The sequence below is a fragment of the Oratosquilla oratoria genome, chromosome 16, assembly GCF_046742065.1.
Source record: "Oratosquilla oratoria isolate Oo_2021 chromosome 16, ASM4674206v1, whole genome shotgun sequence".
In the NCBI taxonomy this organism is placed as follows: domain Eukaryota; kingdom Metazoa; phylum Arthropoda; class Malacostraca; order Stomatopoda; family Squillidae; genus Oratosquilla; species Oratosquilla oratoria.
This window is the reverse complement of record NC_134792.1, coordinates 465,681-482,028: the sequence shown is the minus strand read 5'-3', so window position 1 is coordinate 482,028 and position 16,348 is coordinate 465,681. Positions and strand designations below refer to the sequence as shown.

General features: G+C 37.2%; 1 protein-coding gene across 1 annotated transcript in view; it reads left to right on the top strand.

Annotated features, from left to right (window-relative positions):
• The window catches only part of LOC143034102 (IQ and AAA domain-containing protein 1-like), a 110,246-nt gene that overhangs the window by 75,085 nt on the left and 18,813 nt on the right, over positions 1-16,348 (top strand). The window contains exon 15 of the mRNA XM_076200045.1: positions 15,190-15,255. Within this exon, the coding sequence (XP_076056160.1) occupies positions 15,190-15,255 (66 nt within the window). The remainder of the gene's footprint in view (positions 1-15,189; positions 15,256-16,348) is intronic.

The following is a 16,348-nucleotide window of genomic DNA, read 5'->3' as shown; positions in this document are numbered from 1 at the left end:
TATAGATAGTAAACATTATCGGGACTCCGCTTATATATTCCCAATTTGAGTTTTTGTCTCTGAGTACCACCCTCATTTTTCTCCTGTTCAAGAAATCTTTCATCCATTCCAATAACTTTCCTTGTATTCCATCTATTATTTCAAAATTTCTTAGTAGCTTTTTGTGTGGTACTTTGTCAAAAGCCTTTTGTAAGTCCAAGAAAGCACAATCCACCCATCCGCCTCTTTTTTGTATTATTTCTATTAATCTTGAGAAAAAGCATATCAAGTTTGTGGTATATGATATTCCACTTCTAAAACAAAATTGTTTAGGATTTAGTATTTTGTTCTCTTCCAACTGTTTAATCCATTTATTCCTAATATTTTTTTCACATATTTCTACTACTGTGCTTGTAAGGGATACCAGTCTATAGTTTGTTGGATTTTCTTTGTCTCCTTTTGTCATATAGGTTCGAACGGTAATACTCGGGGAAAATTTGAGAAGGCGAGAGAAACACACGACACACCAACAAAATGTGTTTAATCGGATTAACACAGGCAAAAAATTAAGCTTACACAAAAGATAAATTATAAAACAAATTGTAACTTCCCTGGTGGGGAGAAAGAGACTGAAGTGGCCTGCTCGGCAAGCAGACAGGTCTCTCTTGTCCTTCGACGACGACGAGCGTCGGAAAAGAAGTCCTTCCAGGTTCTCCATGCCCTTCCTTTGCACGTCCGGGAGGGTGAGGGAGAGTGGAAGGGCATGGATCTGCGCATGCGCACAGCAGATACCTCGTAGGGACAGTTGGCAACACTGCCCCCAAGATGACCTCACGCCACCCTCGACCGAGTCAGGTGTGCTGGGTCACCACCCTACCAAGCCTCGTCTTGCCAAATCACGTGATCAGTGGATGATTAGGCGTCCGCGCCAGCAGCCTCCCAAGTCTCGTCACGTGACCCACGTGACAGTTCTCCGATGATGAGGACAACTCGCGACGCGGGTCGCGAGTTGTAAATGTGCCTATTAGCCTTGCTACCTCGATCTTCCGGATGAGCGAAAAACCTCAGGATCTTTCTTTTTCCTTGAGGGAAAACTCCGATGGAAGATCGAGAAGCTGTGGCTAATGTGACCAATATGGCATGACATATAAGTGTCGAGTGTCTGTGCGTGTGTGTGTGTATGTAGACGTGACTGTATAGGAAAAAAAAAACGATGTCTCCTTCCTCCGGATCTGGGGACAAAAAAATACAGCAGTTATTTGTTTCCAAGTCTGGACAGTAGGTCCGCCCCCACATTCTCGTTCCCTTTTATGTAACGCAAGGTGTAGTCAAACTGTTGCAAGTATAGCCCCCACCTGGTGAGCCTGGCGTTGGCTGTCTTGGACGGCTTCAAATGCTCCAGCGGCATATGATCCGTCTCCAAGACGAACTTACCTCCGTACAGATAGAATTGAAATTTCTTTATCCCATCTACCACACCTAGTAACTCACGCTCGATGGTGCTGTAGTTCCTCTCAGCTGCCCGCAATCTTCTGCTATGGTAGGCCACTGGGTACATCCATCCGTCCTGCTCCTGGAGTAGAACAGCTCCGACGGCGTCCTGGGATGCATCGGTTCGTAGCGTGAAGGTTTCTCTGGGATTCGGGAGCTGCAATATGGGACTGTTACATAGGTGTGATTTTAGTTGTTGGAATGCCCTTTCCTCTGTCTCTCCCCAACTTACTCTGTTTGGAGCACTCTTCCTTAGAAGGTTATGCAGCGGCAGTGCTACCGCGGCGAATTCGGGAATGAACTGCCGATAGTAGCCCGCAAGGTTGACGAAGGCCCTCACTTGTTTCTTCGTCGTAGGGATCAGGGCCTCCTTAATCTTCTTCACCTTGTCCTCTTGGCAACCACATTTGCCATTTCCCACTGTGTGGCCCAGATACTGGATTACGGTCTGGCCGAGTTCCGTTTTGGAGGGTTTGACAGTCATACCTGCTGCTGATAACCTCTCCAGTACCTTCCTTAGCACCACCATGTGCTCCTCGAATGATTCCGTATGAACCAAGACGTCGTCGACGAATACCTCTGTGCCGGGCACATCGTGAAGTACGTCGCGCATGGTCCTGTTGAACACCGCTGGGGCATTGGTGAGCCCGAAGGGCAGCACGGTGAATTGGTACAGCCCCCATGGTGTGCCGAAAGCTGTAATCCTCCTGCTCGTGAGTCCTAGCGGCCTCCTCGCGCGCCCATTGCCTGTCCTGTCTTTCCAAAGCCTGTTGTGATTTCACGTATTCAGCGATCTCGGCCGGGTCGGTCATTCCTAACCCTTCCTTGGCCTCCTCTATGATCGCTTGGGCGGTCCTGAAAGTACCTTCACTACCTGCCATGATGAGCGCTGAGTTAATCCGATAACTGCGTGGACGTACTTAATACTAATCATGCACACTTCACTTGTCCCGCAGTTCTGTATTTCTCTCTCTCTCAACCGAGTCCCTGTTCGTGGCGCCACTGTCATATAGGTTCGAACGGTAATACTCGGGGAAAATTTGAGAAGGCGAGAGAAACACACGACACACCAACAAAATGTGTTTAATCGGACTAACACAGGCAAAAAATTAAGCTTACACAAAAGATAAATTATAAAACAAATTGTAACTTCCCTGGTGGGGAGAAAGAGACTGAAGTGGCCTGCTCGGCAAGCAGACAGGTCTCTCTTGTCCTTCGACGACGACGAGCGTCGGAAAAGAAGTCCTTCCAGGTTCTCCATGCCCTTCCTTTGCACGTCCGGGAGGGTGAGGGAGAGTGGAAGGGCATGGATCTGCGCATGCGCACAGCAGATACCTCGTAGGGACAGTTGGCAACACTGCCCCCAAGATGACCTCACGCCACCCTCGACCGAGTCAGGTGTGCTGGGTCACCACCCTACCAAGCCTCGTCTTGCCAAATCACGTGATCAGTGGATGATTAGGCGTCCGCGCCAGCAGCCTCCCAAGTCTCGTCACGTGACCCACGTGACACCTTTGTATATTGGTACAATATTTGCATTTTTCTAATCTTGTGGTACTTTTCCTTCTTTGAGTGAGAAGTCAATTATCTTATGTATTTTGTCCGTTAGTTCAACTATATATTCTCTCAGTGTCCAGTTCGCAATTCCATTCTGCTCGTGTGACTTTCTGATGTCAAGGTTTTTTATTTGGTCCCTTATTTTATTCTGTGTCACCATTATTTCTTTCATTTCGGGGATCTTCCTCGCTGTCCTTCATCACAATTTTGTGAGCTTTCAATTGTAAATACAGACCTAAAACGGCTGATCATAACTTCAGCCATTTCTACATCATCTACATATTTTTTTTTTCCTTCGCGGTTTCACTATTTCGTGTTTGTCTTTTAGTTTATCATTTATATATCTGTAAAATAGTTTAGGTTAGTCTTTGCATTTATCTATTATATATTTTTCAGTTTCTTTTTTCCTCCCTGCGCATCTCTACATATTTGTTTCTCAGTTTGATGTATGTTTGCCATTTGGTAATTTTTTGTCTTCCCCCCCCCCCCATCTTTTCCAGGCTTTTTTCGTCTATCTTTAGCATCACTACACTTTTTGTTATACCAACACTTTATGAAAAAAAAAAAAAAAAATTCTTTGGTACATATCAGTTCCCTCCTTGTATTTGTGTGTGTGTGTATTTACCTAATTGTATTTACCTAGTTGTATTTTACGGGAAAGTGAGCCATGTTCGTGGAGTCCCGTCTTCATATCTTATTTCATCTAAACTGTTTTTAAATTCAAGTATTGTTTTTGCACACACCACTTTCACATCTAGCTTGTTCCAAATGTCTATTACTCTGTGGCGAAAGCTGTTCTTTTTCAGATCTCTTCTATAACTGTCCTTCTTGATTTTCTTTCCGTGTCCTCTTGTATTTCTATCATTCCATTTTATTAGGTCCTCTCTATCAATAGTTTCTATGCCTTTCATGATTCTATAAATAGTTATCAAATCTCCTCTCACTCTCCTCTTTGCTCTAATATCTGTAGCTCAAGTTTTGCTAGTCTCTCTTCATATGATAGTTTTGAGAGTGTTGGTGCCAATTTTGTAATTGCTCTTTGTATTCTTTCAAGTTTTGTTATACATTTTTTTTTTGTATTTGGTGACCACATCGTCGCTGCATATTCCAATCTTGGTCTTATCAAAGTGATTAGTATTTTCTTCACCATTTCTTCATCCAGGTATGTAAATGCAACTTTGATTGTTCTTATTAAATTATAAGTTTCTCCAAAAATCTTGTTTATATGTTTTTCAGGTGACATATTATTCATAATAATGACTCCCAGGTCCTTCTCATTTTCTACTTTTTTATTCCTTCTTCTCCCAATTTATATGATCCTACTATTCTTTTTTTGCTTCTTCCAAATTCCATTATACTACACTTCTTAGTATTGAATTCCATCTCCCACTTCCTACTCCATTCCCATACTTTATTGAGATCACTCTGTAGCGACTCACAATCTTCTTCAGTGTTCACTTTTTTCAACAGATTTGCATCATCTGCAAAGAAGCTCATATATCTTTCAATTCCTTTATCCATGTCATTAATATATATAGCAAACATTATTGGTGCCAGAACTGTTCCTTGTGGAACACCTCATATTACTTCATCCCAATTAGAGTGTCTCTTATCACTACTCTCATTTTTCTTTCTTGCAAAAAGTCTTCCATCCAATTAAGCAGTTTGCCCTGTATTCCTCCTGCAGTTTCTAATTTCTTAAGCAACTTCTTATGTGGTTCTTTGTCAAAAGCTCTTTTTAGGTCTAGAAATGCACAATCAGCCCATCCATCTCTTTCTTGTATTATATCTATTAGCCTTGAATAGAAACACATTAAGTTTGTGACGCATGGTCGTCCTTGTCCGAATCCAAATTGCCTTGGATTTAGCACGCTGTTTTTTTCTAAATACCTTACCCATCTACTTTTGATAATTCGTTCACAAATTTTTGCCATTGTACTTGTTAGAAAGACTGGTCTATAGTTAGTAGGGTCTTTATTTACCCCTTTATATATAGGTACTATATTTGCTCTTCTCCAATCTTTTGGAACTTTTCCTTCTTTCAAGGAACTGTTTATTATGCTATGTATTTTGTCTGCCAGTTCATTCCTGCATTCTTTCAAAATCCAGTTTGCTATTTCATCTGGTCCATGCGATTTTCTGGCATCAAGATTACTCAAGTGTTTCATTATTTCATTCCTTGTTCTATTTCTTTCATAGGGGGACTTTCTCCTCCCACTCGATATCTCTAGGTTGTATGTTCTCCCTTGTAAACACCGATTTAAAATGTTTGTTCATAATTTCCGCCATACCTATTTCCTCTGTGTATTCAACTCCTCCTTGTCGTAGTTCCTCTAATTCTTGTTTGTTTTTCAGTTTGTTGTTTACAAATCTGTAAAATAGTTTTGGTTGATCTTTACATTTTTCTATGACATCTTTTCATATTTTCTCTTTTCTTCTCTGCACACTTGTACATATTCATTTCTATAACTAGTATATATTTTCCATTTTTCAGGTATTTTGTAATTTTTTTCCATTTTGTCCAAGCTTTATCTCTTTTGTCTTTTAACTACCTACAACTTTTGTTGTACCAGCACTTTACATATTCTTTTTCTTGCTTTTGTCTTGAGACATACTTTTCCACTCCTTTTTTTTTATATAAAATTTTGCCAAAATATTCCATTTCTCTTCCACTGTTGTTTCCTCTTTGTATATTCTTTCCCAGTTTTCTTTTTGAAAGTATTCTCTTATTTCATCAAAGTTTGTTTTTTCATACATCATTCTTCCTTTTCTATATTGTTCAATTCTTTTCATGTATTTTCCCTCATTTAGTTCCAGTTTAATCAATATGTGGTCACTTTTACTTGTTGGTGTCTTATATTCAATTTTTTCCACTATTTCAGGTTCTGATGTAATTATTAGGTCCAGTCTCGATGGTTCTTCATTTCTATACCTAGTGTTCTCTTGAATCCATTGCGTCATTGTATGGTCAATAATCATCTCGAGTAGAACATTTCCCCATGAGTCGTCTCCACCCTTTACTGTCATCTCTTCCCAGCAGACTTCTTTGCAATTAAAGTCGCCCATTATAAATATTCTTCCTCCATCTTCCATTATCTTATTTAATGTTATCCTTTTGTCTTCTAACATACTTTTATGTTCTCTCTCTTCCCACGAGACCGTTTTTGGAGGCACATAATTTATTACAAACTTTCTGCTCTTCCTATCTCTGTCTTCCACTTCCATCATAATTATCTCTACTCTATTCTTTCCATATGTGACATTCCTCACGTTTATATCCTTCTTAGTCAGGAACATAACTCCACCCCCTTGTTTTGTCTGTTTCTAATCCAATAATTATATGCACCATGTCCTTCACTGTTGGGTGGTAGTGGACCTTTAAATTTTGCCTCTACAATTCCCATTATGTCCGGTCCTTTTTCCTTCAGATAATCATTCAGTTCATTCAATCCTGTTATTAATCCATCTATATTTGTGTAAGACACTCTTAATTTTCTGCTACTTCCATTGTATTTTCTGATTATCTTTTGTTTTTCTCTGTTATGATCCATTTCTTCACTTTCATATTCACTACTCTCCAATAGAATTCCTCTTTTTCTGTTCTTTTCTCGTTTTTTCCCTTAGTTTCTTGTCTTTAATTTTTCCTCTTCTCTTTCCTCTTTATTAATTTCTCTTTTTATCCATACCTTTTTATATTGTTCACTGTCTGTTAGTTTCCCTGTTTTTGCTAAGATATTCTCTGCTGTCGTTTGTGACCTGAATTTAATCTTAATTGGTCTGGTCTTATCTGTACTATATTTCTCGAGCCTATACATCTCTTCAATTTGTTTCCCTATTTCAGGTTCATCTTCCTGAACTAATTCTAATATATTGTTTACTTTTCCTTTTTCCTCCTTAATTCTCGTAGTCCTTTTTAAGTTATACTTCTCTTCCATTCCTAATATAATTATACATTTCTTTTTATCTGCTAAGTCTCTTACTATATTCTCCTTCTCCCTCATTACTTTAATAACTGTATTTTCAGTCTGTTCTTTCATCTGCTGTGTCACTATGTCTTTAAATATAATTTTATTGTTCTCTTGGACTTTCTTCCAACCCTGTGCTCCTTTTGCTATGGACTCTTTATTCTCTCTATTTCTCTTTAATTCCTCATTCTCATCTTTTACTTCCTTTAACTGTTTTTTAATTCTTCTACTTTAGTTAGGTTTTGGTTTTCCTTCTTTAATTGTTCCAATTTATCAACTCACTGTGCAATCTGTGTGAGTTGACCTAGTCTACTTTCCCAGTGTTGAGCCATTTTTTCTAGTCTTTCCTCTAACCTTGCTAATCGGGGGAGGTTGGTATCCCCCCCTTCATTAAATCCATTGAAATTATCTTCACTTTCCATTTTGTTGTTCTTTTTCATATTTCTAAACTTAATGATTTTAATGAAATTATTCATTTCTCCTGCGTCAGCTGAGGACCTTTTGTTGACATTTTTTCCCGTCAGGTGGAGCCCGTGCGCTTCCTTCCTCTTTTCCTTCCATTTCCCTCAGTAATCCCTCCCTCTCCTTTTTCATCACCTTCCCACTACACCACGAGCTTTCCCCTTCCCTATAAATGCAAAAAGGTACTTCCTCGTTGTTGAGATCCACGAAAATTTCCCTTCTTCTTCGGAACTCCAATCTTCGCTGTGAATCGGTCTACGTGTGTATTTACCTAGTTGTATTTTACGGGAAGGGGAGCTATGCTCGTGGGGTCCCATCTTCATATCTCATTTTATCTAAACTATTTTTAAATTCATGTATTGTTTTTGCACACACCACTTTCTCATCTAACTTGTTCCAACTGTCTATTACTCTGTGAGGAAAGCTGTTCTTTTTCAGATCTCTTCTATAGCTGTCTTTTTTTATTTTCTTTCCGTGTCCTCTTGTATTTCTGTCATCCCATTTTATCAGATTCTCTCTATCAGTAATTTCTATGCCTTTCATGATTCTGTAAATAGCTATCAAATCTCCTCTCTCTCTTCTTTGCTCTAGTGTCTGTAGTTCAAGTTTTTCTAGTCTCTCTTCATATGATATTTTTGAGAGTGTTGGTGCCAATTTTGTAATTGCTCTTTGTATTCTTTCAAGTTTTTTTTTTATAATTTTTTTTTGTACTTGGTGACCATATCGTTGCTGCATATTCCAATCTTGGTCTTATCAGGGTGATTAGGATTTTCTTCACCATTTCTTCATCCAGGTATGTAAATGCAACTTTGAGTGTCCTCTAACATACTTTTATGTTCACTCTCTTTCCATGAGGCTGTTTTCGGGGGCACATAATTTATCACAAATTTTCTGCTCTTCTTATCTCTGTCTTCTACTTCCATCATTATCATCTCTACTGTACTCTTTCCATATGTGACACACTTCACGTTTATATCCTTCTTAGTCAGGAACATAACTCCACCCCCTTCCTTTTTCACTCTGTTTCTAATCCAATAATTATATGCATCATGTCCTACACTGTTGGGTGGTAGTGGACCTTTTAATTTTGTTTCTACAATTCCCATTATGTCTGGTTCTTTTTCTTTCAAATAATCATTCAGCTCATTCAATCCTGTTATTAATCCATCTATATTTGTGTAAGACACTCTTAGTTTTCTGCCACTTCCATTGTGTTCTCTGTTTCCCTTTTGTTTTTCTCTTGTATGTCGACTTTCTTTAGTTTCATATTCACTACTCTCCAATAGAATCTCTCTTTTTCTGACTCCGTTCTTATCTCGTTTTTTTCCTTAGCTTCAAGTCTTTTCTGTTATTCTTCCTCTCTTTCCTCTTTATTCATTTCCCTTTTTATCCATACCTTTTTATATTGTTCACTTGTTGCTAGTTTCCCTGTTTTGGATAAGATATTCTCAGCCGTAGTTTGTGACCTGAATTTAATCTTAATTGGTCTGGTCTTGTCTGTACTATATTTCCCGAGCCTGAATTTCTCTTCGATTTGTTTAATTATTTCTGGTTCATCTTCCTGAACTAATTCTAGTAAATTTCTTACTTTTTCATTTTCCTCCTTGATTCTTGTGGTTCTATCTGGGTTATGTTTCTCTTCCATTCCTAATATAATTATACATTTCTTTCTGTCTGCTAAGTCTCTTACTATATTCTTCTGTCTCATCACTTTAATAACTGAGTTTTCAGTTTGTTCATTCATTTGCTGTCTGATTATGTCAGTGAATGCAACTTTGCTATTTTCTTGGATTTTTTTCCAACCCTCCTTGTTCTCCTTATTATTCTCCTTTAAGACTTTATTCTCTTCTTTTACTTCTTTTAACTGTTTTTTTAATTCTTCAATTTCCTTAGTTAAGTTTTTGTTCGCCTTCTCTAGTTCTTCCAATTTTTCAACCCTCCGTACAATGTTGTTAACATGACCGAACCTACGCTCCAAGTCCTCGATCATCTTATCGACCTTCTCTTCTAGTCTTGTCAGTCGGGGGTGGGGGGGTGGGGGGGGTTGTGTCCCCCCCACCCTCTTTAAATCCCTGGAAAATATTCTCATCACTTTCTACTGTATTGCTCTTATCTATACTTCTAATCTTTACATTTTTATTAGACATTTCATCGTCGCTCAGCTGGTCGGGGGGGGGGGGCCGTTTCTTTACCTTTCGCCTGTCTGCCTGGGCCAAGTCCTCTCCTTCCTCATTTCCTTCCATTTCCCTCAGCAATCCCTCCTCTTCTCCTCTTTCCCTACTTTCCCACTACCTCACGAGCAATTTCCCCCCCACCCTGTAAATACAATAGGCACTTCTCTTTGCGTTGGGATCCACGAAACTTCAATTTTCTTCAGAACGTCTTCTAAGCCGTCCGTTCGTTGAAGTGTGTGTGTGTGTGTGTGTGTATTTACCTAGTTGTATTTACCTAGTTGTATTTTACGGGAAGGGGAGCTATGCTCGTGGGGTCCCGTCTTCATATCTCATTTTATCTAAACTATTTTTAAATTCATGTATTGTTTTTGCACACACCACTTTCTCATCTAACTTGTTCCAACTGACTATTACTCTGTGAGGAAAGCTGTTCTTTTTCAGATCTCTTCTATAGCTGTCTTTTTTTATTTTCTTTCCGTGTCCTCTTGTATTTCTATCATCCCATTTTATCAGGTTCTCTCTATCAGTAATTTCTATGCCTTTCATGATTCTGTAAATAGCTATCAAATCTCCTCTCTCTCTTCTTTGCTCTAGTGTCTGTAGTTCAAGTTTTGCCAGTCTTTCTTCATATGATAGTTTTGAGAGTGTTGGTGCCAATTTTGTAATTGCTCTTTGTATTCTTTCAAGTTTTTTTTTATACATTTTTTTTTGTACTTGGTGACCATATCGTTGCTGCATATTCCAATCTTGGTCTTATCAGGGTGATTAGAATTTTCTTCACCATTTCTTCATCCAGGTATGTAAATGCAACTTTGATTGTTCTTATTAAATTATAAGTTTCTCCAAAAATCTTATTTATATGTTTCTCAGGTGACATATTATTCATAACAATGACTCCCAGGTCCTTCTCATTTTCTACTTTTTTTATTCCTTCTTCTCCCAATTTATATGATCCTGTTATTCTGTTTTTGCTTTTTCCAAATTCCATTATGCTACACTTTTTTGTATTGAACTCCATCTCCGACTTCCTACTCCATTCCTGTACTTTATTTAGATCTCTCTGTAGTGATTCACAATCTTCTTCCGTGTTCACTCTTTTCAGTAGTTTTGCATCATCTGCAAAGAAGCTCATATAACTTTCAATTCCTTCATCCATATCATTAATATATATAGCAAACATTATTGGGGCCAGAACTGTTCCTTGCGGAACACCGCTTATTACTTCATCCCATTTTGAGTGTTTGTCTCTTATCACTACTCTCATTTTCCTTTCTTGCAAAAAATCTTCCATCCAATTAAGCAGTTTGCCCTGTATTCCTCCTTCAGTTTCTAATTTCTTAAGCAACTTCTTAAGTGGTACTTTGTCAAAAGCTTTTTTTAGGTCTAGAAATGCACAATCAGCCCATCCATCTCTTTCTTGTATTATATCTATTAGCCTTGAATAGAAACATATTAAATTGGTGACGCATGATCGTCCTTGTCTGAATCCAAATTGCCTTGGATTTAACACTTTGTTTTTTTCTAAATATTTTACCCATCTACTTTTGACAATTCTTTCACAAATTTTTGCTATTGTACTTGTTATGGAGACTGGTCTATAGTTGTTAGGGTCTTCTTTATTTCCTCCTTTATATATGGGTACTATATTTGCTTTTTTCCAATCTTCTGGAACTTTTCCTTCTTTCAAGGAACTGTTTATTATGCTATGTATTTTGTCTGCCAGTTCATTCCTGCATTATTTCAAAATCCAGTTTGCTATTTCATCTGGTCCATGCGATTTTCTGACATCAAGATTACTCAAGTGTTTCAATATTTCGTTCTTTGTTACTTCTATTTCTTTCATGGGAGGGACTTTCTCTTTCCATTCGATCTCTTCAGGTTGTATGTTCTCCCTTGTAAACACTGATTTAAAATGTTTGTTCATAATTTCCGCCATTTCAATTTCCTCTGTGTATTCAACTCCTCCTTGTCTTAATTTCTCCAAGTCTTGTTTGTTTTTCAATTTGTTGTTTACAAATCTGTAAAATAGTTTTGGTTGATCTTTACACTTTTCTATGACATCTTTTTCATATTTTCTCTTTTCCTCTCTGCATGCTTGTACATATTCATTTCTATAACAAGTATATATTTTCCATTTTTCAGGTCTGTCTTTTTTCCATCTGGTCCAATCTTTGTCTCTTTTGTCTTTTAACTCCCTACAACTTTTGTTGTACCAGCATTTTACATATTCTTTTTCTTGTTTTTGTCTTGGGACATACTTTTCCACTCCTTTTTTGTAAATTTTTGTCAAAATATTCCCTTTCTCTTCCACAGTTGTTTCTTCTTTGTATATTTCTTCCCAGTTTTCTTTTTGAAAGAATTCTCTTATTTTATCAAAGTTTGTTTTTTCATACATCATTCTTCCTTTTCCATATTGTTCATTTCTTTTCATGTATTTTTCTTCATTAAGTTCCAGTTCAATCAATATGTGGTCACTTTTACTTATTGGTGTTTTATATTCAATCTTGTTCACTATTCTAGGTTCAGATGTAATTATTAGGTCTAGTCTCGATGGTTCTTACTCATTTCTATACCTAGTGTTCTCCTGTATCCACTGTGTCATTGTATTGTCAGTAATCATCTCAAGTAGAGCGTTTCCCCATGAGCCGTCTCCACCCTTTACTGTCATCTCTTCCCAGCAGATTTCTTTGCAATTATAGTCGCCCATCATAACTATTCTTCCTCCATCTTCCATTATCTTATTTAATGTTATTTTTGTGTCCTCTAACATACTTTTATGTTCACTCTCTTCCCACGAGGCTGTTTTCGGAGGCATTTAATTTATCACAAACTTTCTGCTCTTCTTATCTTTGTCTTCCACTTCGATCATAATCATCTCTACTGTATTCTTTCCATATGTGACACACCTCACGTTTATATCCTTCTTAGTCAGGAACATAACTCCACCCCCTTGCTTTGTCTCTCTGTTTCTAATCCAATAATTATATGCATCATGTCCTACACTGTTGGGTAGTAGTGGACCTTTTAATTTTGTTTCTACAATTCCCATTATGTCTGGTTCTTTTTCCTTCAAATAATCATTCAGCTCATTCAATCCTGTTATTAATCCATCTATATTTGTGTAAGCCACTCTTAGTTTTCTGCCACTTCCATTGTGTTCTCTGTTTCCCTTTTGTTTTTCTCTTGTGTGTCGAATTTCCTTAGTTTCATATTCACTACTCTCCAATAGAATCTCTCTTTTTCTGACTCTGTTCTCATCTCTTTTTTTTCCTTAGCTTCAAGTCTTTTCTTTTTTTCTTCCTCTCTTTCTTCTTTATTCATTTCCCTTTTTATCCATACCTTTTTATATTGTTCACTTGTTGCTAGTTTCCCTGTTTTGGATAAGATATTCTCAGCCGTCGTTTGTGACCTGAATTTAATCTTAATTGGTCTGGTCTTATCTGTACTATACTTTCCGAGTCTGAACTTCTCTTCGATTTGTTTAATTATTTCTGGTTCATCTTCCTGAACTAATTGTAGTAAACTGCTTACTTTTTCATTTTTCTCTTTGATTCTTGAGGTTCTATCTGGGTTATGTTTCTCTTCCATTCCTAATATAATTATACATTTCTTTCTGTCTGCTAAGTCTCTTACTATATTCTCCTTCTGTCTCATCACTTTGATAACTGAGTCTTCAGTTTCTTTCATTTGCTGTTTAATTATATCAGTAAATGCAACTTTACTATTTTCCTGTATCTTTCTCCACCCGTGTGCCTCTTTTGCTATTGTTTCTTTATTGTCTTTATTGTTCCTTTTTAATTCTTTATTCTCCTCTTTTACTTCTCTTAAATGTCTTTTTAGTTCTTCTATTTCATCAGTTAAGTTTTTGTTCGCCTTCTCTAGTTCTTCCAATCTTTCAAACTTTTCTGCAAGTTTTGACATTTTACCGAACCTAACCTCCCAATGTTCAGTCATTTGTTCAAGCCTTTCCTCCAGTTTTGCTAGTCGGGGGAGGTTGGTATCCGCCTCCCCCTCTTTAAATCCTTGGAAATTGTTATCCTCACCTTCCATTGAATTGTTCTTATCTATGTTTCTAATCTTTACATTTTTGTTAGACATTTCGTCGTCACTAAATTGGTCGGGACCTCTTTTGTTTACATGGCGTCTGCCTGCCTGGGCCAAGTACTCTCCTTCCTCATTTCCTTCCATTTCCCTCAGTAATCCCTCCCCTTCTCCTTTTTCCTCACTTTCCCCTACACCACGAGCAATTTCCCCCACCCTGTAAATACAATAGGTACTTCCTTTGCTTCGGGATCCACGAAATTTCACTTTTTCTTCAGAACGTCCTCTAAGCCGTCCGTTCGTTTAAAGTGTGTGTGCGTGTGTGTGTTTTGTCTAAAGCAAGCAAGCTAGACAGAATGCAAATATGCAGTGTTTTATGTATGAAGTGTCATTACTAGCATCTATGTATAGTCAACAAGTTATACAGTCTTATGAATTTTGAATCCTTGAAAGTATTTTTTGTTTATATTATTTCAGTCTCCATTACATGAACATGGATATACTGTAGAGGTGGAGCCCAGGGTATATCAGGGATAGAAATTTTGTTTTATTGACAAATAAACTGAGTTGAAATCTGTGTAGAGGTGTGTTCTTTTCGTAGATTTGAACTCGTGTAAAAAAAAAAAAAAAAAAAAAAAAAAAAAAAAAAAACAAAAAAAAAAAAAATCCTTGATATACCCAGGGCTCCACTTTTGTATCTATGTACATGTATGAGGATTGAAATACTATAATATATATATATTGAGACATTCTGACAGGTTGACGTAAGTGGGGTAGGAAACACAGGAGTCTTAGTCTGAGTTTATTCCTTACTAGTTACGGAGGTATGGCTTTTCCTTTGAAAAAGCATACCTGCGAAGCAAGTGTCAGAAATAAACTGAGACTAAGACTCATATATGCATAAATACCACTAGGAAAACAACAGAAATGAGACCGAGCGTTTTCGTCCATATAGACAATGTCTGAATAGACGAAAGCGCTCGGTCTCATTTCTGTTATTTTCCAAGTGGTTTTCCGGCATACTAGAATCACGCATTCAAGTGATTTCTTCTGCGAATATATATATATATATATATATATATATATATATATATATATATATATATATATTTATATATATATACACTTCCATAGATTCTAAATCCATATGACTATAACTTGTTGACTATGCATACAAACTTAGTAACAGCTAGGAGTGAAATAGTCTTGTTCAAATCAAAATATTTGTTTGCTAAATAAAAAATGGATATTAAATAGTGGCGAAACAATTGTTCAGATTGTATACTATTGTGTTCATAGCATAAAAGAAATGAATCCACATGAATATTAATTTGACAAGTATTGTTCAAAAGAGCTTGCACAGCTGAAAAACATATCTCTGTAGATAACACTGAGAACATAAGAGCACAAGTAATACTCATAATTCACCGTGAAGATAAGCACACTGGCATTCTAATTTTCACCTTTTTTTTTATCCTACTTTTAACTTTTGTGATGTTCATGTGAACCAATTCTTTTAGGTTGGTCGTCTACTTCAACCCACCATCGTCTTAGTTGATAATGCAGACAGGATGTTTCTTAAGAAGGTACGTTTGTAGTATGTAGGATGTATGACAATAACAATAATTGTTGGCTCAACCTTCCCTGACTGGAGAGATCAGCTCCTTGACAACCGTTCTACTAGGAGCAGAGTCACCAAAGCAGGTCACCAAAGTGACCATGTTCTTGTGACGTCTTCTGATTTTGGTGATCTCGTGTAGTTGTCGACGACATTGACAGGAAATGACTAGCTTTTTGGTGATGTAGATTGCCCCCCCCCATATCATGAGTTTTACATTCCTTTATACACTCATTTAGACCAGTTTAAGAAAAATCTTCTCCCTTTGTCTCATTACCAGGTCCGTATGCACTCACAAAAACCGGTATCTTCCATCCAGTTGTAACTTGGCCCACATCCTCAAAGACGCCACTCTAACAATTTTCACTTGCTCTTCCTCGCCCACTCATCACTCCTGACACCTTACCACACTCATAAATTGAAAATCACCCTTCCCTTTTATTTTAGTTTCACTCAGCACCAGCAAACTATGTTTCTTTTCAGAAAAATACAGCCAATTTCTTCCCTTTTGCATAAATAAATAAGTAAATAAATAAATGAATAAATACAGGAATTAAATTAATTAATAAAGAAATAGATAAATAGATAATAAAAAACAAACAGAAAAGCTAGTGATATGGCTTGGAGAAAAACGCAAGAAAACAAAAGAATCTTACTAATAAGCTAGAAACGTCCATATAAGAACCCACAGGAAGAAAGTGATTTTGAAAGAGATTTTGCAAATAAATGCAACGATGAACCGGAAACGTTTTGCAGGTTAATCAATGGTAAATTGAAGCACGGAAGTAATCAACAGCTAATAGTGGGTAGTGAGGTCTTTGAGGAGGCCTCAGTTCTGGCAGGAATAATTAATTAAAGTTTCTGATCTGTCTTCACAAGGGAGTTTCTCTCTCTCTCTCTCTCTCTCTCTTTTTTTTTTTTAGGAAAAGGAAGCAGTGAAATATAAAGATATAAGAATATATTAATGTAGAAGTGATTGGAGTCCTCAATCTTTTGAGATAATTGGATACAACAAAAGCTTAAGGATTTGACGTGAATGTAAGGAACAAATGGCGGACAAG